The sequence below is a fragment of the Poecilia formosa genome, unplaced genomic scaffold (assembly GCF_000485575.1).
Source record: "Poecilia formosa unplaced genomic scaffold, Poecilia_formosa-5.1.2 Scaffold15, whole genome shotgun sequence".
Lineage (NCBI taxonomy): Eukaryota > Metazoa > Chordata > Actinopteri > Cyprinodontiformes > Poeciliidae > Poecilia > Poecilia formosa.
Genome location: NW_006799954.1, coordinates 612,294 through 637,934, shown reverse-complemented (window position 1 = coordinate 637,934; position 25,641 = coordinate 612,294). Strand labels below are relative to the sequence as shown.

At 38.5% G+C, this 25,641-nt stretch overlaps 2 protein-coding genes across 3 annotated transcripts in view; both read left to right on the top strand.

The window, feature by feature from the left end:
* Nucleotides 1-5,597, top strand: part of gclc (glutamate-cysteine ligase, catalytic subunit) — a 13,685-nt gene extending 8,088 nt beyond the window's left edge. The window contains exons 8-16 of the mRNA XM_007546141.2: nt 123-239; nt 2,357-2,495; nt 2,893-3,005; nt 3,099-3,191; nt 3,278-3,382; nt 3,467-3,548; nt 3,625-3,734; nt 4,650-4,770; nt 4,871-5,597. Of these exons, the coding sequence (XP_007546203.1) occupies nt 123-239; nt 2,357-2,495; nt 2,893-3,005; nt 3,099-3,191; nt 3,278-3,382; nt 3,467-3,548; nt 3,625-3,734; nt 4,650-4,770; nt 4,871-5,052 (1,062 nt within the window). The 3' untranslated portion in view covers nt 5,053-5,597. The remainder of the gene's footprint in view (nt 1-122; nt 240-2,356; nt 2,496-2,892; nt 3,006-3,098; nt 3,192-3,277; nt 3,383-3,466; nt 3,549-3,624; nt 3,735-4,649; nt 4,771-4,870) is intronic.
* Nucleotides 5,598-11,745: 6,148 nt separating this feature from the next.
* Nucleotides 11,746-25,530, top strand: elovl5 (ELOVL fatty acid elongase 5). Of its 2 annotated transcripts, none has more exons than XM_016668454.1 (8): nt 11,746-11,836; nt 15,726-15,792; nt 15,906-16,093; nt 19,046-19,123; nt 19,412-19,583; nt 19,871-19,995; nt 20,886-21,020; nt 22,507-25,530. In XM_016668454.1, the coding sequence occupies exons 2-8, from the start codon at nt 15,735-15,737 to the stop codon at nt 22,633-22,635; spliced, it is 885 nt and encodes a 294-aa protein (XP_016523940.1). In that variant the 5' UTR covers nt 11,746-11,836; nt 15,726-15,734; the 3' UTR covers nt 22,636-25,530. The 2 variants fall into 2 exon arrangements, with proteins under 2 accessions (XP_016523940.1, XP_007546202.1); XM_007546140.2 differs by having other exon boundaries at nt 11,748-11,832; nt 15,724-15,792.
* The last annotated feature ends 111 nt before the right edge of the window (nt 25,531-25,641 follow it).

Genomic DNA, 25,641 nt, shown 5'->3' with positions numbered 1-25,641 from the left:
ATAATAATTATATGATCGGTATCGGTGATCGGCCCTCATGGGTGATCGGAATCGGCAGGAAAAAACCTGATCAGCACATCTCTAATAAATACTGTAAATAAACCTCCTGTCTTTCATTGCAGATGGCGCTGAGCGCTGCCTCACCCTTCTACAGAGGGTACATGTCTGATATTGATTGTCGCTGGGGAGTTATCTCAGCCTCGGTGGACGACAGGACCCAAGAGGAACGAGGCCTGAAGGTGAGGACAGGCTGCCTCTCTGCTCCCACGGGCTGTTTGTAAATTGCAAATATAGACCTGAAATTCCACACTGCTGACAGTGTTCAAACAATAGCTGACAGTGCAGGAAGACAGGATGTGGCATGCAGCGTCGGCGTCTGCACTGTGGGAAAACGTAACTATTGTAACGCTCCCCATACTGTTAGCTCTCAGTGTAGCGACTCTGATAAGAGCCAAGCACAAAATTCAGATTTAGTTCACATATTAGCCAATTCATTTCTCATCAGAAATGTCTTGTTTACACTTTTAAATCAAGCTGTGGGTTGCCACATCAACAATCACTTCCTCGACGCAGGAAGCTGACTCTTTGCTGTAGAAGTCAGCTGATGTGGGCTGTGAACAACTCCCTTGGTGAGTTGGGGAGCGTAACAATGGGAGACTTTGATTGGAGTTCTGCCCTCCAACTACATCACTACTTCCACGAAGCACATGGAGATTGGGAAATTTTTATTTTATACATCACCTTCCATGTTTTTATTTTTGTCAATTTATGTCTTATTTAAAAGGGCAGTATTATGTTTTTGTCTTTTTGTCATGTTGTACTGTTTTTCCCTCATCAAAAATCATTGGAGTGTTGCTTTGATTCTTTCATGCATGTTTGCCAAATCCTTGAAACTCCTTTGGCAGACATTCAGGGCTCCCTAAATGCTTATTTTCACAAAATAAACTCCTGGTGGAACTGCTCATTTGCTGAGCTTATCATATAAACCACTTCTCAGTCCAACCCTCCTAAGAACGGTTATAAACGACTTAAAGAAGGAGCATTGTTGTGACGACGAGCAGGAGCTTCTTAAAGAGAAAGAGTTTCAAAGGCATCAAATTGCAAAGTCTAATTTCTTTGAAATTATGTTTGATATATGCAGCATTTTTGTTATTGAAAGTAACATAGTTACTTGATGGTGACATTTTATAACACTATGTGCCTGGAAAACAACGTAATACTGTCCCTTTCAGCAAAAGAGGGGCACCAGCGGACTAATCTCGCCTCCATACAGCCAGAGAACCCTTTCTCTGATTTCTTGTTAATTTTTTTTAAACTTTGATTTATCTCAACACTGGTACCTGACCCATGTCCAACTGATGCCAAAAAAAAACCAAAACCAACAAAGATTCAAACACTGTTTCCTGATGCAGCTCGGAGACTTATTGTGTTACTTAAGGAGAGTACATTATCGAAACGGAGCACAGCAGCTTCCAGCAGTTTTAGCGAGTGCTGAAAGGCTTAATGTGTGGCTTTATATTTGAACTGTGAAAACGACCGTGCTCAGTTCAAGCAGATCAATTAGTGACTGAGACAGCCCAATCTGTCACCGTCTATTGAATGGAAGAGCTGTTGGTTTCCTAGCAGTGCACCAGGAAGTGCATTTTTTTTTTTTACTTCTCAGATTCTGGGGCAAGATAATGAACTGTGAGGGTTAGTGATTCATTAGACGATAGGTCTAATGACCCACACACGATGGGTGTGGAATGAATCCACAACCAGGCAGGAATGTAAAACAAAATATGCTGAATGAAATATAATGAGCAATGTAATTTATCAAGAGTCTCACTTTACATACATTAAAACGGTAAAACTGATAAACCTAGAGTACAGTATATGCATTTTTAACATTTCTTTTGAACATGGAAACATTTGAGGGAAGAAATAGAAAATATAATAAACAGACAAATATGGGTTAAGACTGTGTTTATGGGAATAGATCATGATTTTACTAAAATCAAGTATTTAAGCAGCTCAAACCAAATGATTATTAAATTCCCTATTTAAACCCGGCAAACTGAAGTATAACAGCACAATGTTGGAGTCTTAGTTTTAATTAGAAGAAGCTTTGTTTTGTTGCTATTTTTGGTTTAGTTTCTTAAATGCCGTTTCTGTGTTTATTCTCTGGATACACTGAGTACAACAGTTAATTCAGAGAAAGATTTTTAAAGTCTCCTCTTTCCCCAATCTTTTCCCTGTTGTCAATAGCAAAACAAAAAAACAATTTGTATGATGCAAATATTTAATTTCAGGCAAATTCATAGATTTACAGTTGAATATTATAATGTAAGCGTGCTTTCTCGTTTCTGTTTTGCAGCCTCTGAAAAACAACAAGTACAGGATCTTTAAGTCCAGGTATGACTCGATTGACAGTTACCTGTCTTGCTGCGGGGAGAAGTACAACGACATCGATTTGACGATAGACGAGGAGATAAACAAGCAGCTGCTCGGTGCAGGTACCGATGTCTCTTTTCGGCGCTTTTTAAAGTTACAGTCTACTTTTAAAATCTGCGCTCAGTGAAGAACTACAAGAACGTGTATAAATGCACAATGATACTGCTTGGTGGTGCATTCGGGGGCGCTGTTACTTTGCAGCAAGAAGGTTCTGAGTTTGATTCTTTTGCATGGAGTTTGTATGCCCTCCCGTTGCATGTGTGGGTTTTCACCCAATACTCCTTTCTCCCACAGTTAAAAAACACGTGTTGGGTTAATTGATCTAAATTACCATGTCTGCATGTTTCAGTGTCTTGTGAGGACTGATGACCTGTCCTCCAGCAAGGCCCCGCTCCCCTCCACCACTTTGCCAGGACAAGCAGCTCTACTCGATGTGCATTAAATATGTCTTGTTTGCAGGGATTGACAAGCTTCTGGCTCAACACATAGCTCACCTCTTCATACGAGACCCGCTCTCCGTCTTTGAGGAGAAAATACATTTGGACGATGAGAACGAATCGGATCACTTTGAGGTGAGGATTTTTAAGACCTCTTTCAAAGAAGCTAATCTCTTTCCACAAACGGAACATGGGTCTAAGCTCAGTTGGCGTTCATTTTTCATCCAGAACCTTCAGTCGACCAACTGGCAGACGATGCGGTTCAAACCTCCACCTCCGAACTCCGACATCGGCTGGAGGGTCGAGTTTCGCCCCATGGAGGTATTTGTGATATAGACGTTTGTTTATCTGGGCTTATTTTGGAGGACTTTTAATAACGAGTTACGTTTCTTTGTTTTACTTTCCAGGTTCAGCTAACTGACTTTGAAAATGCCGCATATGTGGTTTTTGTTGTCCTGCTTACCAGAGTGATCTTATCCTACAAGCTGGATTTCCTAATCCCCTTATCAAAGGTGTTAACAACCGCTTGGATACATTGTTTTTATTAAAATATTAGTTCTAAGATTTAAATCGGAATAAAACCTGTGATTTATCAGGTGGATGAGAACATGAAGGTGGCACAGAAGAGAAACGCAGTCCAGGAGGGCATGTTTTATTTCCGCAAAGACATGTTTAAAGGTGGGCTGAACAGGAAGTGGAACTCAAAGTGTCGTTGAATGGTTCAGATGGAAATGACTGTGATGTTTTCCAACAGGCTGCAACCCAGGCTTGGATTGTGCTTCTTCTGCTCAGAACGGCGTAGAGTTTGAGGGCAATAACGAGGATTACACACTGATGAGCATCGACACAATCATCAACGGGAAGGTGAGTTTGTTCGTGACTAAACCCGAGTCAGATGAGTTCATCTCTCCCCTGCTATGCCAGTCTTCAGTGTTACATTTGAGCGCACAAACAATCGCAACGAGCAACACTCGGCCTCAGATACGTGAAAGGAAAGTGTTGCAAAAGTAATCATACTTTTAAACTTGTCACAACTACAAGAAAACATATTTTCTTGCGGTTTTGTGTGGTAGGCCAATACAAAGTCATGAAACTGTTGATACATTTTTTTTTTCTTTTACAATGGATGATTTATTTTATTTGAAATGAAGGCCAGGGAATACAGCAGACATGCCAGGGGTAAAGCTGTGGAGAAGTTTAAAGTTGGGTTGGATTATAAAAGACAAGCAAAGTCCAGAACTAAATCCATTTGAGGCATGCAGGGACATATCTCAATAAAACTGTAGCTTTAGTTGCAGAGAAAGATGGTTTTATAAACTATGAAAACCCATTCAATAAATTAGAATATGTTTGGAGAGCCCATTTATTTCAGGAACTTTATCACCAAGAGAAACACGTTATGTAGATTAATCACACACAGATGGGTGTTTGAAAGTGTTAATTTTTGACAATTATGATGATTTTCTGCTTATAGTTAATCAAAACATAACATTTAATATTGGAGTATTATATCAGACCAATTAAAAAAGCTATATTTAAGTATTGTAAAAGCTGTTTATTTCCTTCTGCTTAGAGAATATTCACTGCTTTGTTTTGGTCTTTCACATAAAATCAGAGATTTTTTTTGTGGCTATAAGACTAAAGCTGGAAAGTTTAAGGTTTATCAATACTTGCAAAATACTGTATTGTAAAGGAAGGTATTTATACAACTGTCTATACTTTCCTTTACCCTATTTCAAGACATCAATTCAGCTTTATTTTTATGTTTTACATCATCAGGAGGGAGTATTTCAAGGCCTTATCCCAATCCTTAACTGCTATCTGGAAAACATGGAAGTTGACGTTGACACCAGGTGCACTATTTTAAATTATCTGAAGCTCATCAAGAAACGTGCCTCAGGTAAAGTACCAGTAATGGTTTTTATTTAAGCAGAAAAAAAAAAAATGTCTGTGCTCCAATGTTCATTTGTTCCGATTCCATCCGCCGTTGATCCAAACAGGAGAACTGATGACCATGGCCAAGTGGATGAGGGAATTTGTTGCAAAGCACCCCGAGTACAAGCAGGACAGTGTCGTTACCGACAAGATCAACTACGACTTGCTCAAAAGGTGCGACAGGATTGCTAAAGGCGAAGAGCAGTGCCCCGAGCTTTTTGGTAACCCAGTCAACCGGGTGAAGTGAGAGAGCTCCAAACGCACGTCATATTATTATTATTTTTTCAATCATGCACGAAGAAGACAGACCAAATGAAAGAGGTCCAATTAAAAAGAATGCAGCTGCATGTGTGTGTTGTGAAGAAGCACACCTGCATCACGTGTGTGTATATATACGCTGTATGAGATTTTTATGATTACAGAATTATTTTAATAGGACTATGGAATGGTAATGTAATAGAAAATCAGATGTGTATTTATTTTTGTCTGAAAATTAAGCATATCTGTGTGAAATTGTAAATGTAGCTGTACAGTAGGCTGCTGTTAATCTTCTGTAAATACCGAACCTTTTGCTCTTTAAATCATTAACAATTGTTTTTCTTTATCGTTTTTCCTATTTGTTGATTTAGATGTTTAACATTAGGGTTGATTTTTCTTTGTTTTGCATTTCGGTTGCTTCGTTCTGCTGACTTCTTGGAGGGGACCTTGAAATTATTGTTGTATTCAAATGAAAATGTTAAGGCACTGTTTGCAACGCAACTCTTTTTCCAAATAAATCTATAAATCTGTAAGTCATTTAGTCATTTTATTTATTTATTGTTTTTTTTGTTTGTCCTTGTTGCCTCTTGCATATTAGCAGCTACACAGTTCAAATCAGGAAAGCTAAACTTGCTAATCATTTTTCACCAGATATAAGAATTTTAGAAACTATAGGTATTAATATCTATCTACATGTATTAGCAAAAACAAATTAGTAAAATAATTGGTAACACTTTATTTGAAGGGGGTTGAATAAGACTGTCATGACACTGTCATAAACATGACATAACACCTGTCATGAACATGAATAAGCCTTCATGAATATTTATGACTGTTGTCATAAAGCGTCATTCGGTAAATTATGACACTTTTAATATAAAGTTGACATTATTCAAAATGTCTTTGTTATGACAACTTGACATTAACCAGGAAATCATTACTCTTTAAACTTTACCTTTAATAACATAGTTACCTCATTTTTAAAGTGCAATCAGTAATTCTTTTATAACAAATTTATATCAGTGTCATGACAGTCTTATTCACCCCCCTTCAAATGAAGTGTTACCAAATAATTCAACATTAGACTGAATGTTGGATAGTTTTATTTTTAGCAAATTTATTTCAATGGGGAAATATTTTGACATCAAGTCATCTGTGTAATTTTAGAGAGCTTAAAGTTAACGAAACCCCAACCTTTAGTTTCTCAGAAATTAGAATATTGGATAAACCATTAAAAATGGATTTTAAAGCACAATGCCAGACTACTTTAAAGTCATCAAGGTATTGTGCATTAGATACGCTCAACAATTGGCTTCACAGGAATGACTTCATCAAAGTGGCATGAAACATTGATCAGCCTGATGCTTCATGCAGTGGTTAGGCAAGACCAGATTTCTTTAACAACAGCCCTCAGGATATCTGGAATTTGGGGTTGGGTGTCTCTCATCTTCCTGGTACACCAAATGATTCTGTGGCACGTCGGTCAAATGACTTGTTTTTCTTCTTCAACTGAACTTTCCGTTTATAGGCTTTGTTATAGACCCCTGAACAGCAAGCATTGTTAGCAATGGCCTTTTGTGACTTACCCTGATTGTGAAGGGTTTCTGTCTGCCAAGTAACACATCTGTACCATAAGAGTTCGGTTCTTTTAATTAAATTTCCAATATTAACTTTTTGACCATTTTCTAGTTCATTAATGTCGGTGCATAAAAACAACTTGAGGCACATCGTGAAATGTGTGTGTCCAACCACAAGGTGGTGCTGTTGAACCAGAGTCTGACACAACAGTGCGTTGCAGTGACAGATGAGAGTATTACCTCAATTTGACCTCTTAGATAAGATAATGATTATTGCTGATGCAGACCTACCTAGTGGACAACCAGCTCTGGGAACATTTGTAGGTTTAGACAGATTAATTCTGATGTTTTAAAATTCCACATTTTAACTCTGAGACTATTATGACTGATTACCTGCAACACATTTTTATCTGTCAATTTCTATCTAATTGGTGTTAATATGAAAAGCTATAACTATCTAAAAATGCAGAGAATGATTAATAGCAGTTTAAAGAACTGCATAGCATGAGGAACCTCCTGCCAACAGGTTTGTTACTTTATTCATAATTTCTCCTTGATTTCTGAATCTTGATATGTCACCACCCTGAAGGGAGAAGAAACCACACATTTTTGACCACAGTGGGAGGTCTAACGATTTGAATGCCTTTTTATATGTAAAGTTGCCCTGCAGTGGGCTAGTGGTGCTGAAAACACTTATCAAAGGTGGGAATAAGCTGGAATGAATAATGCATGAAATATAAAACCCTATCATTTTGCATGTAAACTTATAAATTATGTTTGATTGAACAATACTGCAGCAGCACTCATACAATCAAATGTAATTTATAAGTTTAAAAACAACCCCCCCCCTCCCCCCAACCCACCCTGATGTTGCAAATGACTTTTTTCAGCTAAATCAGAACAAAAAGAGAGTTCTGTGTTTTATGACGGTTTATCATTACACTTTAGGTCCTTGAGGATATTTTTTTCTCTTGTGTAGTGAGATCTTGCTATTATTTCATATTTCAGCAGAGCTGATGCTGAGTGGGAGGTGGTTCCTGATCAGGCCACTAAAGCGACCAATCAGATCAGTTGACCAGGTTTTTCAGAAAGGGGGGCCCCTGACTTTCTTCCACTGAAACAAGACATCTCTAAAGACTACAATGTGCTCAGATTTCAATTTGGCTTGGACAACATAGTAACAGCTTGACGATATGTTTCAACCTATTGATATGTAAGTTTTTGCATTGTATCAGATAAATAAATTACACATGTAGCCTCACTTTGCGTTAAAGCTACCAGATGAAGTGAATACCCTGTGAATCTAGTTTGTCATCCACAGAACAAACTAGATTCACAGAACCCAAACCATGGTTTGGGTTTTATATATTTTGTTGTAAATGTTTATTTAGTCCAGTCAATAAAAATCAATCTATCAACACTGACAAGCTGAGTAAGGAGAGCGTTCATCAAAGAAGCAGACGTCATAGATCAACACACAGATTTGATCTGCTGAGTGATATAAACATTGAAAAAAAAAAAAAGCAAAACAAATTCTCAACACTAAAATGTGTAAAACAAATAAAATATGATCATTTTAATAAAATAAAATATGAAAAATAAACTACTCTAATCAGGCTTAAGTGAGGGGATTGATAGTAATTTTTGCAAAGTGCAGGATCATTCAACTATCAAAGCAGGCGAAAGGAAATTTTATCGGAAATGAAGGAAAAACATTTCCAGTGTCTGGATGGATTTGTTTAAAATCTGATGGTGAAAATCCCCAAATGAAATCCATTCACTATGGACATCAATACATTTGTATAAAAAGATTAGAAGCTAAGAGTTATATTGATCTAATCCAATCCCAAAATTACATTTGCTTGTATGTGTTCTGAATTTTGATGTTGCATTTTGCCTTTCAGTCTGGAAGCAAACAGGCTGCAGTTAAAGTGGCTTTTACAAATCTACACACATCTGTTAAAATGGCAGGTTTGACACTTTTTTCAAAGGTAATATCATCTTCATCAGACAACTGATGACCAAACAACAACAACCTGCATTAACCTGGCTGAATAAATGAGTATATCCTTAATATGATGCAGAGAGGTTACAAACGAACAACATGAGAAGGTCAGGAGAAGGTTAAGACCTCAGCATTATGCATTATGTACACCACTGCAGAATTAAGACAGTCATCAATAAGTGGAGAAAATATGGAACAAGAGTGACTTAACAAAAGCGGGACATTACTCCAAAATGAATGAGGAAACAGGAGGTGAACTGCCAAGAGGAGCTGCAGGAATTTCTACCAGAACAGGGATGACCTGTGGCAACAATCTCTTGTATTTTTCTCAAGCTCAGACTGCGCAGCAGGAGTGCAAACAAAAGGCTTGTATTTCAAATAGAACATGAAGACCTGAATGAAATCTCCCTAAGCGTTCTGAAAGAATCCATTATATTAATTACGTGAAAAATTCCAGATTTAACTTTGGAAAACACTTCCGAAAGGTCGATTTGACACAAAGCAGTGAAGCAAATCACCAAAAAAAAAAAAAATCACCACTCCAGTGAAAATATAGTGGTGGCTGCGCTGGGGTTACATGGAACAGTCTTTGTCAATTTCAATTAAATTCTTTTTAGTTTACTAATATAAAGCCATATCACAACATATGTACCTCAAGGCTCTTTACAGGAACATTCACTCCTCTTAGATGAGCATGTAGCAACGATTGCCTGCACTGTGTCATCGACTTTGCAGCAATTTCTCTGGGCATGCATGTTGCGACAGTGGACGAAACAACTTGCCTTCAACAGGAAGAAACCTGCCACGAATGACTGGAGTTTGAGAGAGCACACCACGCAAAACAGAAGCACTGAGCCAGGCATACTTTCTATGTAAGTACTATAAGAAAATTCAGCCAGGTAGATGAGCTCTGAGCATGCTTCGAAGATGAAAAAAACAGTTGCAGCAAAAGGTGGATGAAAATTATGAAAAACTCCAAATCAATCAATCAGCAGCAAGGCATTTCAAAGTGCTTTACATAAAAAGCACAAAAACACAAAGTCATGAAACATAGAACCAACAGTCAAAACATTACATTAAGTCAAATGCCATCGTTAAATTTGTAATTGATTACGTTTCAAATACAACTCTAACCAGGTGGGTTTTTAGTCGAGATTTAAAGGAAGTCAGTGTTTCAGCTGTTTTACAGGTTTCTGGAAGTTTGTTCCAGACTTGTGGTGCATAGAAGCTGAATGCTGCTTCTCCTCTGGTTCTGGGGATGTAGAGCAGAACCAGAACCAGAAGAGCAGAGGGGTCTGGAAGGTTGGTACAGCAACAGCAGGTCTTTAATGTATCGTGGTGCTAAACTGTTCAATGATTCATAAACTAACAACAGTATTTTAATGTCGATTCTCTGAGCTACAGGGAGCCAGTGTAGGGACTTTAAAACTGGTGCTCTATTTTCCTGGTTTTAGTGGGAACGCGAGCAGCAGCGTTCTGGATCAGCTGCAGCTGGAGAAGCTGAAGATGCTGTTGCAGTAATCAATGCGACTAAAGATAAACACATGGGTGAGTTTCTCTAAATCGCGCAGACATTAGTCCTCTAACCCTGGAAATGCTCAGGTGATAGAAGGCCGACTTTGTGACTGTCTTAATGTGGCTCAGAATGTTTTTATCTGTTCTAAGCATTTATTCAGTGATTGGATGGGTTCAGAGTCACCTGGTGACATCGTAATGTAGAGCTGTGTATCATCCACGCAGTTATGATAGCTAATCTTATTTCCTGTTATAACGAGGAAATAAAGTGCTGATCAACTTTGACCCAGAACCTGTGGATGCCAGCTAGCAAGCTGAAGGTTAACAGGGAATTCAAAAATATTTCCAAGGAAAATCAGGTAGACAAAATGTCAAAATTTGATCAAACGTTGCACAATTTAAGGGTTGCGCAAGCAGGTTACAACAGCTTTTACATCATGGAGTACTGGATATATATTTCACATTAAAGCTGGTACAAATAAAACGTTTTGAAACAAATAATCTATGGAGTCACTCAATCAGTATAATTTGTTTTTATGTCCCAAAAACCCAGGAGTTAGAAGGGAGTGTGGACATTCCAGAAATCCACAATTATGTTGTTGCAATTACGTTCATTTTCTCCAGCTATCTGTACAGAGGAACAATATGATCATTGTTCCTCTGTACAGAGGAACAATGTTTTAAAGCATACTTTTAAAATGCTTTAAAAGTATAGCATTTTAAAGCTGCACTAAAATCAGTTATTAGTCAAAACATTAATACTTTGGGTGTTTTTATGGGACATAGAATGCAACTGATCAAACCGGGAAAAAGCAGACTTCCTTGAAAACAATAAGAAAAGTGACTTCTGCCCCCTGTTCCACTGCAACGTTGTGCACCACCTTTGCCTCCTGTGAAACATTTTGAATTTTTTTTTTTTTTTTTTTTTTTTTTTTTTTTTTTTGAATTTCAGCAGAACTGGTGTGGAGTGGTGGGCGTGGATTGATCAGGTCAGAGGAGCTGACCAATCTGAGCAGAGCGGGCTCTGTGGGAGGGGAGGGCTTAACTTTACCGCTTAATGGTTTTACAGCCCTTAAAATTTTCTTATCACAGAACAGAGAAATAATAATAATAAAAGAAGCGAGATACTGCAATTACAAAACGCTTTATTCAAAATAAAAAAATAAAAAAAAACACGCTAATTAAAAAGAGGGATTTTGTTCTATAGACTAGTAAATTTACATTTGGAGGCTGGATGCTGCCTGGCTGGATAATTGAAGGGTAGTGGGTGTAAAAATTGATATTAATAGCTTAAAGAGGATGCAGATATAATTTTTTTTTTTTATCTGAGAAGTCTTCTGACTCTTCTTGACACCTCACACCCTCCCTGTCCCCCACCTGCTTCACTCTTGTCTAGAATCCATCTCCAGTAGTCCTCCTGAGTCTGACCATGGTCTGATGTCATCCTCTTGATAGTGAGTGGCATTGCGACACAGCAGGTCACCTCCTGGCTATAACCCCAGCGCAGGGCAGCGGGCCAGGCTGTGTGTTCCTCCCACTCCTCTCCACAGATACAGACACACACAGAGAGAGAGAGAGCAAAGCAGAGCGGCACCGTGAGCTCAACCCGGCCAGCCAAGGTTACTCATCAGTCTGCTGCACTCAGCTGCTTCTCCTCCACCGATCCTGTATGGTGAGTCTTGTTTTTTTGTTTGTTTTGTTTTGTTTTATTTTATTTTTTTTGCCCCGACCCTCTCATTTTAATAACACTTCGCTTCGCTGAAGCGTCTGAACTTTAAAGGCGGACAGCGGTCATTTATTTAAGTAAAGTTTTCTTTGTTTTTGTTTTTTATTCAAGTAATTCATCCCAGGGAAGTTTGCTGGTGATTAATCAGATTGTTATGTAACTGTAGCAGCCGCCATCGGCTCGGCTCTCTCAGTTTCACCGCAGGCTGCTGGTTTATTTTCCATTATAAAGTGCAGTTTGGGTTACACGCGTGAGCCTGATGTGAAATTACTATCATACAACAAAGCGGTGACCTGAGGGACCGTGTCCCCCCAAACGATGAACGCTTCAAAGCCGGCAGAGGAGCTCACTTCTCCGGCGGAGGAAAGTTGGGAGAGCTCCTTCTAAGGAAAAAGTTTGGAGCCTTCTTGAGGTTTATGATGTCCACTCTCGGATGTTACCAGGAGACGTTTTGACATTTTCCAAGTGCGCTTGTCGATATTGAAACATTGCGGCTCGCGACTGACATTATGTAATCTTTGGACAGTCATTTAATATATCGCAGTTAAACGTACGTCTGCTGGCAGAGTGACGTCATTTCTCGGGACAAGTCGCCGATTCTTAATTGGCTAGAGGTGTGAACTTTGATTAGGCCATTCCCACACTCTGGCTGCATTATCTTATAGCTGTAGTTGAATAATGCTGTGATGACGAAAAACCCAAATTTTCATCCACCGTGGAAATGCAGGGTATGGAAAGTCCGTGCTGTTAGCATGTATAATTTGGATCACCTATTTATGTTGTCATGACGACCATGATTTTATTCAGCTCTCTCCTAAAGTTTTCATTGTCACTCTGGTTGTTTGTATATGGTCGTTATCCTGCCTTTTGGGTTTTGTCCAGCATTACCTCCATAATTATCTCCATCCATCTTCCCATCTTCTTAGACCAGCAGCGCCACAGGAGGATGCTGCCACTTTGCTTCATTGTTAGTTTTCTGAATTCTTACGGAGGCCAAAAAAGCTTCTTCCACATGTTTTCCCATATCTCCTACCTTTAAATTGGACTTCTCAAGGTATTTGTCCAAACAAAGACTTTCTTCCTGCAGCAGTTGTCCCGTCAGCAGAGTTTCCCACCTGATCTTTGCAGCTAGTCCAGAGTTTGATGGATTTCATCTTGGCTGCTCCCCTGATTAATGCTTTCATTACCCAGTTTGTCAGTTCAGGTGGAGAGCAATGGCTTCGGGAGGACATTCTGTTTACATGTGTTGATAATACTCAGCAAGATGCTAAAAGCTTGAGATGTTCTTTAAATCCAAATCACTTTATCCCTGACCTGTATGAGGTGTTCTTCTATTAACTAATTAGCTAATCAGGTGAGTTCTGAAGGCAGTTTTTTTTCCTTTCTTTATTTCATACCTGTCAGAGAAAGGAAAAATGAAATAAATAAATAAATAAATAAAAATATTAAACGTAAACAAAACCTTCACATTAAGTTTGAGAAGGAGCTAGAAGTAGCCAAAGCTTGTTAAATCTTGTCCAAATATGTCCCACGTTATAGATTTACATGCATCTAATTTTTACTCCATGTCACACTTTTTGCTCTTTCAAAACTATATCTGCACAGTCGCAGACAGGTCAGCGTAAAAGTGATTTTTCCACATGCTTTCCATGCTCCCCATGCATCCAGACTGGTGATATATCCTTTGTTCTGGCTCTGGTTATGGCGTTCTGGCGCAGCCCAACATGTAACTGATAGTCAGAGCAAGGGCATCGCTGAGGTAGAGTTGACCGAAATAAGCCAGGTGTGGAGAAACGCAGCCGTCAGCAGTATTCTTTATTATCTCTCGACAGCGGTTTAACGCACCGAGTTTGACCAGTCTGTTCACTGGGATAAAGCAGGAGGCTATATGAACAAAGTGTCTCCACAAACACACATTATTCATTCATTACCCAATTGATCATGTTGTTTCAAAAGGCTTAAGAGAGCCTCTACTGGCTTCTGCTTTTCTGATCTGAAAAATTAGTTTCAGGGGATCATCTCCTCTGGTCAGGGTAGGAACCAAATATCATATTGCCTGAAATTTACCCCAGAAAGTGTTTCACTCTTTTTTTTATTCAGATCAGGAAATACTAGCAGCAGTTTTTTGGGGGGGTTAAGAAATCATCAAATTACACTGAAAAGATAAACACTGTAAAGACAAAACAGCAATTTATCAAATGCAGCAACAAAAGATTAACTAAGCATGCAATGCTTGTTGTATTCACAAACCCATAGTCAGAGTCTCTTCCATGGCAATTTTGTGGGGCGGAAACTGCTGAAAGCCATCACCCCAGAAGATGGTGTGCAAGTAATACTTTCATTTCATTTTTTTATTAAACACCTTGAATTTTAAATCTGTTATATTTTATTTCTTCCTTTTATTAAGGGTTTTCTACCAGGCTTTCACCCCGTTTTGCACTTACAGCATAAATAAACAGCTCAACTTTCTCGCTCAAATTATATATATATATATATATAATGTGAATTCCAGTGTCTGACAGAGGAAATAAACTTGACAGAAAACATGCTGTGTCTCCCCATATGCTTCCAGCCAAGGACGCAGGTGCTCATGCAGTGAGAGATGCAGCTGTCCGTGATGCAGTGAAATGCTTTTTCACTGCATTTCAAGAAAATACGTCACAAAGACTGCAGACTATGTAATTCTGTCAGGATGTTGAAAATGGTATGACTGCTCATAGTAGCTCTGGGGAAATACCGACTCTAGGCTGTTTTCTTGAGTGACCAGGTTTCTTGGATTTATTCAGCTTTTCTCTAAAGCAGCAGCAAAACATTATTGTTGAAACGTTACAATAAGGATAGAAGATTTCTTGCTCTCGTTTTAATATTCCCTGAACAGTAGGAAGAAAACTGGAGGATGTTCAGCAATGACTCCATTTATCTGTGTTTTTGTATTGATTTTTGTGAGGTTAATGCAATCAGTCTGACCTGAGACTCTAGAGTTCACGCTGTGCTGCCGATTCTACTGTTCAGGAACAAAAATACTTCCTGGTTCTGAGTAAACCACACAGCATGGACATTTCTTTGGTGAGCTTCAAAGATCAATAGCACCAAAGGCCAAATGTATGTTTGACGCTTCAGCTTACGGCTTTGATGACCTTTGCAGGATTACAGTTTAAGCAAATCACAGAGTCGACAACCATGTGATGGTTTTCATTCCTGAATTCCTTCGAATTAGTAACATGTGGGGTTTGATTTTCTTCTTTGTACATGCATTCATGGGTCTTCTTGGGTGAAAGTTGTACTTCACTCACTACAGAAAAAAGTCCAGCTCTACTCTCTGTTTGGCTTTCTTGATCATTTAGGTTTTCAGAGAAGGGATGCACAGACCCATGCTTAGTGTGACATTTAGTGTGTCTTCATGGGATTCTATGAGATAAACTAACACAAAGTTGTGGATAATTGTAATACAGAAGGGAAATTGAACACGGTCTTCAATATTTTTCACAAATACAAATCAGAAAAGTGTGGTGTGCACCACATGGGTCATTGATAATCACTTATAGCTGCAATTGCAGCCTCAGTTCTTTGATGTGTGTCTCTACCAGCTTGTTTGGTTGCTATTTTTTAAATTTCTTTTTTTTTTTTGGCAAACTGTCGGACTGGTTGGTTGGGCCATAACTCCTTCCCTGTAACAAGATAACATTGTATGACTTTAGTTTTTACTTTGCATGCTACGTTGACTATTTTTTTCAACTTGGGTGTGAAGATTTAAGCAATCATTCTTTAGCTTTGCTAGACATTAAATATCACGTACTATGTTGCCAGTTAATTTTTATCTCCACATTTTGTTTACAGGTAAAAAAAAAATGGAGACCTTAAATCACAAACTAAATGCCTACTTTGAAACATGGATGGGTCCCAGAGGTAAGAGGATGTTGGAAAAGCCTCAATGTTCATTCAAACGCCAGTGAAAGGATTCCTCTCTGCTTTTTCACCCACTAACCTTTCTTCTCTAATTCTTTATCTCCGCATTTCAGATAAGCGGGTGCAGGGAATGCTCCTGCTCGACAATTACCTGCCAACCTTTGCACTCACAGTCATGTACCTTCTGATTGTGTGGCTGGGGCCCAAGTACATGAAGCACAGGCAGCCATATTCCTGCCGAGGCCTCATGGTGCTCTACAATCTGGGAGTCACCTGTTTGTCCTTCTACATGTGCTATGAGGTAAGCAGAGCGCAGAGACGTGACGAAATGAGTCAAAACAGTGCAAAGTCACAACAAAGTGGCATAGAGAAGCATAGATGAGGACCAGGTGTTCTGGAATTTCAGAGACATGTTGTCAGTTTAAGATAAAGGAACAATGTTCATTTTGCTCAAACGTATACCTATGGAAATTAAAAATCAGAGGAACTGGTCATTTGAAGTGGTCTGTCATTGCTGGGTTCTTAAAGATTTCTTGTGTTTTTGGTTTTCTGTCATTCTTTAATGTTTCAGATGATCAAAATAATATATCAGACAAATATAACTTGAGTTAATATGAAAAGGCAAAAAAATTAATAAATAAAAAATAAAAAATGTTGAAAACACAACTGCCCAGCTTGGTAAATCGTGAATAACCTATGATTAACAATTTCATTCGGATTACTGAGTTTTTTTGTTTTTTGTCTTTTTTATCCATTCAACTGTTGAAGTAAATTCATATCAGTCTGGAATAGATTATAATGTTATCATCAAGACTTTGGGACTCCACCAACAAATGAACCGTTATCAACAAATGAAAATATTTAACAGGAGTTCCTCCAGGAGCTCACAAAAAGTTCACAGTAAAACTCAAGAGCAGCATCTAAAGCACTTTATCTCACTTGACTCGGTGAAGGTCAGTTTTCATGACAATAGCACAGAAGCTGGGCAAAGAGAGTGTCCTTTTAGGAGTCCAAAGGTGAAAGCCATCGGTTTGGGACCTTGGGTCCACGTCATAGCGGCTTAAATAGCCAAAACGACAACACAACCACTTATTAGTTTTATGGTTTGGAAAGCTCTTTAAATAAATGAAATCATTTGAAAGGGCGTTAATCACAAAATCTTTTCCTGGCGTTTACGTTTGCTTGATGATCTGAAAGCGATTCTCGGCTCTTATTTTACCCAAAATAAGATCTTTCTCAGCCCTTTAAACAAAATGATCCTGAAGTCAGGAGGCTGTTAGTTTATCTTAGCACGAAGCCTTAAAAACTACGGGAATCAGCAGGTGTTGGGCCATAAACGTCTTCTAACCGTAATGAATCTTCACATCTATTTTAGGGAAAAAAAATATTTCAACCATTTCTTCACAGCTGCTCTTTGTCTTTATTGTGTCTCACTGAAAGCTGTGTCTGAGGACAATGCTATCAGGAAGAAACAAGGACACAACAGGATGCTGATAGGCTGGCTGTTTTAGAAATCAAAACTCTCACATGTCCTGATTGACGTCAGCACAACCCTATGTTTTTAAAGCAGCTGACTAAGCTGCTGAAATTGATAGATACAGTGATGCAAAGCATACTTGTGCGTATTTGGCAAGTTGGCATAGTCTGAGCTGCGACAGCAGCAAGAATGTATACTTGTCGATTTGTGCTCTGTGACCCAGATGTAGCGCTTGTGTGCGGCGGACTTGAGTATCTGCCCCGTCGTTCACATCCGGCTTCCAGTCTCGCCGTCTGCGTTGCGTAAGGTCCCAGTGAACAGTTGGCCGGTTTATTCACATTAAACTCTGGACTATGCAAATGGCCCAGTCCCAGGGTGAACTTTTAGTGGGCCAAATCTGATGTCACCTGATGTGAATCAAAGTGCAGAGCGGCTCTCTGCTTCCTGTCAGCCTGCCAGCGCTCAGTCGATATTCAGGCTGTAATGTATTTTGTTTAATATGCAGGATGTTCATTGTTACAGAGAGGTTAATGTCTGTGACCACGTAACAAAACAATTAAAACTCAAAACAGAATCAATCTTCATTCATTCTGTTAAGCAATAGCACTTTTGTTGCCTTTTGATCCACAGACGGTGAACTGATTTATTTTTGCTTCCATGTTCTGATCACATTCAGCTCTCGCTACAGTTATTGGTACTCTTTGTGTGCAAAACCCTTAAAATAGATGCATTATTTTCTCCAGTGTCACAAAAGGTTTTTAGTGCTGGCGAACCCAGATATGCATTTTCCCTCCAAACGTGGCACGGTTTAAGGGGAATTAAACCGCCCTTTTCAATTAGATAAAATTGTGGCCTAGAAAGGATGAAGAAATTTACCCAACACCTGTTTCCATGCTTTGTTGTGTGCCGAACCAATTTCCACACGGTCAGATTTGTCTTTGCTGTAGCCATGGTAAAGATCAGCAGCACCTTTTTCACCCAGCTGACCAGCAGTGCACAGCAATAGATAGAATAGAAGCAGGGATACCCTCTTGTCACTCTGGTTACTCATTCTGAGTAACTGTCCCATTTATAACCTAAAAAATACAATTAAACCATCCTATGACCTCTGATGACAGTAAAAAGTACAGAAAGCATTAAAAACGTTTCACTTAAAATTGCTCTACATCAGTTGTTTGGGATGCCACTAATTACGGCAATAGCTGTTTTGTTTGTTAAAAACCAAAATTTCCTAACATGATTGCAAGAAACCAAACATATTTAAACATTTGTGCAAATGTTTGCATTGTGTGTTACATTGTAACATATCCAAAACAAAACAGCTAAAAGAAACATTTGCTTATCATAAGTCATTGGTATTTCTTTCCAGACAGTTGCTGATCAGCAACTGTAGAGAAACAATTTTATAAATTGTTTCTCTACAGAAACAATTTATAAATAAATTGTGTCTCTCAGCTGGATTATCAATCTTCTTTTGGGGCTTGAAGGTTCTGCGCTTTCATCATCTACGGTTGATGGGCAGCTCAAACCAGAGTCACCTTCTCATGCCGAGTCAATCCGAAACTTAAGCAAGAGATGAGAAACTTTATCTGCTTTTCTAAGTTGCTCCGTATTGATGTGTTTGTGTCGTTTCTACGAAAAGGAAATAAGTCCCAACACCAAACCTTTTACGCTTGAGCAGTTCTTTCAGGCTCCTTGTCGTCTTTTTGTTGACTTCATTGTTGCTGATTTTACAACCAGCTCGCTCACCGTTTATCTTAATGGCTTCCTCTGCAGCTTGCTACGACTGCATGGTACGGCGGATACAACTTCTACTGCCAGAACACCGACAGCGCGCCAGAAGCGGATAAAAAGGTCTTAACAATTACGCAAACTTACCGTTGTTTATCACTGCATGCTGTTTACTCTGCATTAATGATTTGTTTCGACTCGCTCTAAGCAAACAGTGGCGTAAAGACAAATACTGATTGAAAACGAAAATATTTTTATGACCGCTTGAGTTTATTTATTGCGATTGGCGATTCATAAAATCAGCCTACATTAACTTTATGTTGTTCTGAACTAGAATCCACCTACAGGAACGCTGTTGTTTGTTTTTTGTTTGTATTTGTGACGTTGCGTTGTGCCGTGACCCTCTTCCAGATCATAAGCGTCCTTTGGTGGTACTACTTCTCCAAGCTGATCGAGTTCATTGACACCTTTTTCTTCATACTGCGGAAAAACAATCACCAAATCACGTTTCTCCATGTCTACCACCACGCCAGCATGCTGAACATCTGGTGGTTCGTCATGAACTGGATACCCTGCGGTCACTGTGAGTGTTTTACTCAGATTCACACTCCGATGCCTCCAGAACCTTTTTTTTTTTTTACCATTTGGCGTCTGAATAGAGCTAAATAATTCAAGAGCTTCCACGTTAAAGTCACGTCTCAAAACACTTAGTTCTCCCTGAAAAGTTCAAAGGGTACACTAACCTGAAAACTGCAGCTTTGTGCTTTTTGTTTGTGAGCTTTTCATCCCGAGAAAGCTTTAGGAATTATTCATGTGTCTTTTTTTTTTTGAGTGTTTGACGCAGATAAATAACTTTATGTCTCTCCTCAGCATATTTCGGGGCCTCCCTGAACAGCTTTGTCCACGTTGTGATGTATTCCTACTACGGCCTCGCAGCCATTCCCGCCCTCCGACCCTACCTCTGGTGGAAGAGGTACATCACCCAGCTGCAGCTGGTAGGTTCGGTCGGAGCAATCGGTTGCTTTTCTTGAATGAAGCAGTAAGTCGACATCGCAGAGACACACAGAAAAGTTCCCGCTGAAACACCTTCCCACGTTTTTGTGATGTGAAAAAGTAAAACGAGGATAAATCATGTCAAAGCTTGTCCTCTGTTACAATTCATTTGAAAAACAAATCTGGTTGAATAAGTATGTACACCCTTACACAGACTTGCTGAGCTCCGTCTGTTCGCCACATCTTGATCTGACAATGTTTGGACACTCTGAGTGGAAAACGTTCACCAAATGTGTCAGACTGAAACGGCGACTTATTTTTTCCGGAATATTTCTCTATCAGTTCAGTTGTATTTCATTGTAAGCACAGTTTCATTGTACTGATGGGCTGTTTTTGTGTCCAACATATCATTTAAGACTGAAGCCTTAAGCTGTGAGACATTTTCAGCCTCCTGCAGCCTGACAAAGCTGTGGCCTTAAGTCCGCAAGGTACTTGGGGAGTTTGAGCATTCTTCAGATTGAGTTAGATTGTAGCTGTGATTATGTGAAATAATGTTACTCTTCTAATCGTGCTCTGAAATGGAAAGTTTATATGATGATAACTTCTTGTTCACTGAAGTGTCATTTGGATGGCTTAACGACTTTGGATCTGTTTGTGAGAATATTTCTGTCCTTGATGAAGTTTTGTTGAAGAATTTTTCCCAAGGTGGACAGACGCCATCTTGAATTTATCGTTCCTACACATTGTGTCTCTGCTGAGCCCTTTAAAAATAGCAAACAGCAGTTGTTTTATTGTTCTATTTTAAAAGCTGATACAGACTCATTAGTCTGTGTTCATCTCAGCTGTCCTTCAAGTTCTTCAGTGTTTGCACCTTTTCTTGTTCTCTCCACAGATCCAGTTCTGTTTGACCGTGACGCAGACGGCGTTGGCGGTGGTTTGGCCATGCGGCTTCCCCATGAGATGGCTGTACTTCCAAATAAGCTACATGTTCTCGTTCATTGTCCTTTTCTCAAATTTCTACGTCCAGGTGAGATTCTTTTGCCTCTTAAATGTAATAGTCGAAAGACGTACGCAAACATTTTTTCCATGCACCAAACTTGCTGAGGATGCACTCCGGTTGCTTTACGTTCTATCCAGAAGTGGATTATGCAACAAACCTCCCCGAACACGGATGTGTAGAATCTGTAGAATAACAGGCAGAATGATGCCATGAGGTTCTGTGGTTTCTTTAATAAATTGCATCACTTGGCATGACTTGGGAGCTCCTTTTTTTTATTTCTGCTTTTAAGTTTTAGTCCTCATTTTGTACAATTCAGTGTTTTATGTTTTGTTGCCTGTTTTTCCTTTCTTAGAAAATCATAACTTTGGTTGTAGCTCCAGTCATGTTGTGTGTGCTATGCATGGCTTAATAGGAAAGCTAACATGCAGATTAACTTGACAACCCATTTCTGTTTTCGGGAATATATTTCATATTTTTAAGAAGAAACGAGAACCTTTGAGGTCATGTTTCCATTGTCCTACTACTCTGAACTTTTATCCCCCCTCTCCATGTTTATTATGTGTGTTTAATATAAGAGGGAAGCTCCTCTTTGCTCCTCCTGAGCTTGCTGTTGTGTTGAAGAGTGTTACTGAGTGTGTGAGGGTGATGGAAAAAATGCTGCTGCAGCATAAATAAAATCTGCTACTTTATTACAGGTCATTCTTGTACATTCGCTCCATTTTGTGGAATATATGAAGTTTGTCCAGGATTTTAACAAGATTTAAATATATTTAATGGGTACAAACTTCTGTTTTATTGCGATTGTAGCTGCGAAATAAACATATTATTATTATTATTACTTCGACTGGGAATTTAGCCATTTTGTCTTGAAAGCAGGAACTAAATGTAACAGAAAATAGGAACTGTAGAAAAATATTATTCTGAAAGTATCTTTTAATCCAAAATTCGGGGTTCAGAGTAATATAAAAAGCAGGAGTTTTTGTGTGGAATAATTTCAGACTAAACTATTTTTATACTGGTAAATAGAAGATGCAGCGAAATCACAGAGGTGTGAATTATGATCCCAGAAATCCATCCTGATTCCTGGAAAGGTGGAATGAGAACCGTTCGTTTTAAAGGCATCCACAATTAATTATTATTGTGACAGCAAAACCTTTAATTTTTTTTACAATAAATATTTATCTATCATAATTTTTTAACACATTGCATTGTCACATTTTAGTCGCTCTTGTTTTTATAAGGAGCTTTTATAAAGATTTTCTTAGTTATACTGTAAATTTCCCCTAAGCTGAACTCATTCAAGTGCTTTTTGTTCTGTATTTGACATTCTTAGAAGAAAAAAAAAACTTCTTTATGCTGATTGCATATTTTATAACATGGATATACAGTCTGTTACATCATAAACTATATTATTAAAGTGCAATTTAACCTTTTACTTCACTTTGTTTTCTGAAGTGTACATATCATAGTCCTTAACTGACTTTTTTTTTCTTTTTCTTTCTTTCTACTCCAGACATACAAGAAGCGCATCGATTCTCAAAAGAAGGAGCGCCAGAACGGTTCCTCTGCGTCGGTAAACGGACACGCCAACGGAACGGCGTCGATGGAGCGCACAGCACCCAGAAAGCTCAGGGTGGATTGATATTTGAGAAACTACCGCCAGTTTCCAACTGTAGCCCGTTAGGTTATGCTGCTAGAGTTATATGTATATTTTTATCTAGAATAGACCAGACCAGCATTCACTTCAGATAAAATAAGCCACAGACAGCACATGCAGAGACTTTTCCTTTATTTCCCTCACATAAGTACAAAATAGGTCTGAACTACTGAATCGTTATAGCTCTAAGTGACGAGTACTGTAGTATTCCTGAATCTTTGCACTTGCGCCTCCCTCGCCTTTTGGTCGGTGAATTGCTAAGAAAAAACTCAGTGCAGACAAACATACAGTCAGAAAAATTCAGCAATGCTTTGCACAACGAAGGTCCAAAGATTAACAACGGAGCATGTTGGCAGAATATTTTATAGCACATCGTGATATCAGCTTAAGGGACACTTTAAGACAAACAGCAATTAGTATGTTGTTTTTTTTTTTATAGTTTAACTGCAATATGACACATATGTGTCTCACTTTATCTTATTCCTGCTTGCACGTTTGCATAATCCAAACTTTTAGTCTCGGTCAGGTACTTTCTTCAGGTCGGTTGGAAACCGTCTCATCACGACCAAAGCGTTGCTCATATTAGCATTCAGGTTAACTGTGGTCACAGCGTGAAAGGAGAGCTACTACGTTTTCAAAAGCAGGATTAAAAAAAAAACAAAAAACGATCCAACTTTAAAGGAGTTTTGTCAGAAAATTAATTCTCCTTTCACAATGTGTTGCTCAGTTATTCATCTGAGAAATTATGCAGGGCATTATGAGAAATGCAAAAAGCTTAAAAGTTTTGTGTTCTGTTGTTTCTGGGCAGTTACATGAGCTTTCAACACTACTTTTTATTTTTTTTTACCTGAATAAGCTGATGTTCAGAAAGTTCTGGAAAAAAAAGAGTGACTGCTGAAAACTCTAATATGACTGAATAGTTTGGTATCAACATTGCATTACAGTTTTACAGTTTTTTACAGTACTTAAAAATCTAGATTTATTCCTAAATGCAGAACATCAGAAAAAGAAATCCGTCTGTGAATGGCATTAGTGGTACAGGTATGAGCAACTCTGCTTGCTCTTTAATAGTTGTGTTTTGCAGCAGACATTTTGACGACTGAATGGCTAAAAATAGCGAAGGTTCCTCTCAGTAATCCAGTGAACCTTGGCAGTATGCAGACCAGCAGCAGCACCATCTTACAAAGGGAGGCCATGGAAAAAGTTAATGGAGTTAACCGCCCTGAACTTTTTCTCTTAGGACAATTCAAGAAGGTTGCTTTGAGGAAACAACCCTCTAAAACTACATCAAAACATTTCATTCTTAAACAACGCACATGCCAAAGTATTTTTCCATGCGATGTTAGTGTTTTATATGAGATTTCAGTTTTGGAATTCGATATTTATCTAGACTCAAACTGTGAAACAAGCATTTACCGTATCATCCCAACTTTCCCAGAAATCATTAATGAGCAAAATGCTGCAGTTAGCTACCAGATCTGTGTGGTTAAGGGCTATTTCACTCGTTTCTTTGTCATCTGGACCAATTTTGTCAGTAATATTTTAACTTGTAAAATATGGACTGTATTAAGTGCAAAAAACCCAAAAAAACAAAAAAAACCTTGGCCATCCAATTTGGTGATCAGACATTGCTGTAGAGATTGGCATACTTTTGCTTTCCTAATACAATGATGATAATAGAAATACATAAAATGTGACGTTTAAGGCCACTCACGTGTTAACAGTTAAAGCTCAAAGCATCTCTATAAACATCCTGGCTTCTGGACCAACTAATATATTTTGTCACGCAGCTTAGAATGTTATACTGTAATTTTCTCTAATCAAATTCATAAAATGTGTTTAGTTCCTTCAGAATCCCTCATCTTGATTTATATCTCACCAACAATTGAAAATCAGAAATGTTCAGGTTTTTTAAAAAAATTTTTTAAACATTCGCGCAGGTTGATTTTGATAGAAATAAGAGAATCAGTCAAACTGCGGTGCGTAAGGCTGCAGACAGCACGCTTAGCTTTGCGTAGAGTGAAAGCACCCACCCTGGCTGAGTCACAAATCAGCTTACAAACCTCCAAAGCTCACTTTAGGTCTGATGGGTTCAGACAGAGCCAGGCTGGATGTTTCCAGCTAAAATGTTCGGCCCAGTTAACTGACTGCAGCTTGCAGAGCGCACATGTAGGTAATGACTCAGTAGGACGCTGCCCAAACACGTAGACCTCCGTTTCCCCCACTCAGTAGATCGGAAATGTGAAAATCGGCATCAAACAAAGTCCACGTTTCACAGCGCAGTAGACCTGGCCCACTTGTAACTGCTAGTGAAAACATGCCATAACTGTAGTTGTTTTTGTTAAATTTCTGGTGTATTTGTATGTATTTATGAGCAGAGTTAGCACTGGTTTAACTCATAAAGCAAAAATGAATGTAATGATATATATATATATATATATATATATAAAAAATTTCTTTATTTTTATTTTTCTGAGGTCTGGTGTAAATTTCACGTGATGTGTTATCACTGATGCTTTACTTACTGTAACACATTAAAAACAAACTACAACTCTGACCAATCACGGCTTCCAGCATTACTTTTTTTTTTCAGGTGGAAAATAACCCTAAAGACATAAAAATGAATCATCTTTCCCTGGAAAAATGAAGTAACATCTTTATCCATAACTGTGAGATCCTTGCCTGAACAGGCTAAGAATTGTGTTGCAACAATTATTACTTAGCGATTTGTCGGCTAACGTTTGTTGGCTTTACTTTGATGACTTACTTTGAAACTTACAGGCAACTTCAAATGGAAACTTTGCTTGGAAGCTGTAAAAAGTTATCATTTTGTATCAAGTTCTAACTTAAATGATCAAATAAATATTCCTGTTTTTGTTATGTTTTATATTCCTTGTCCCTCTCTATGAGAAAAGTTAAAGTTAGGATGGTGAATATAAAAATTAGATCAATATTTTTTTCTTAACAATGGCTCCCACCACTTAGTGAGCT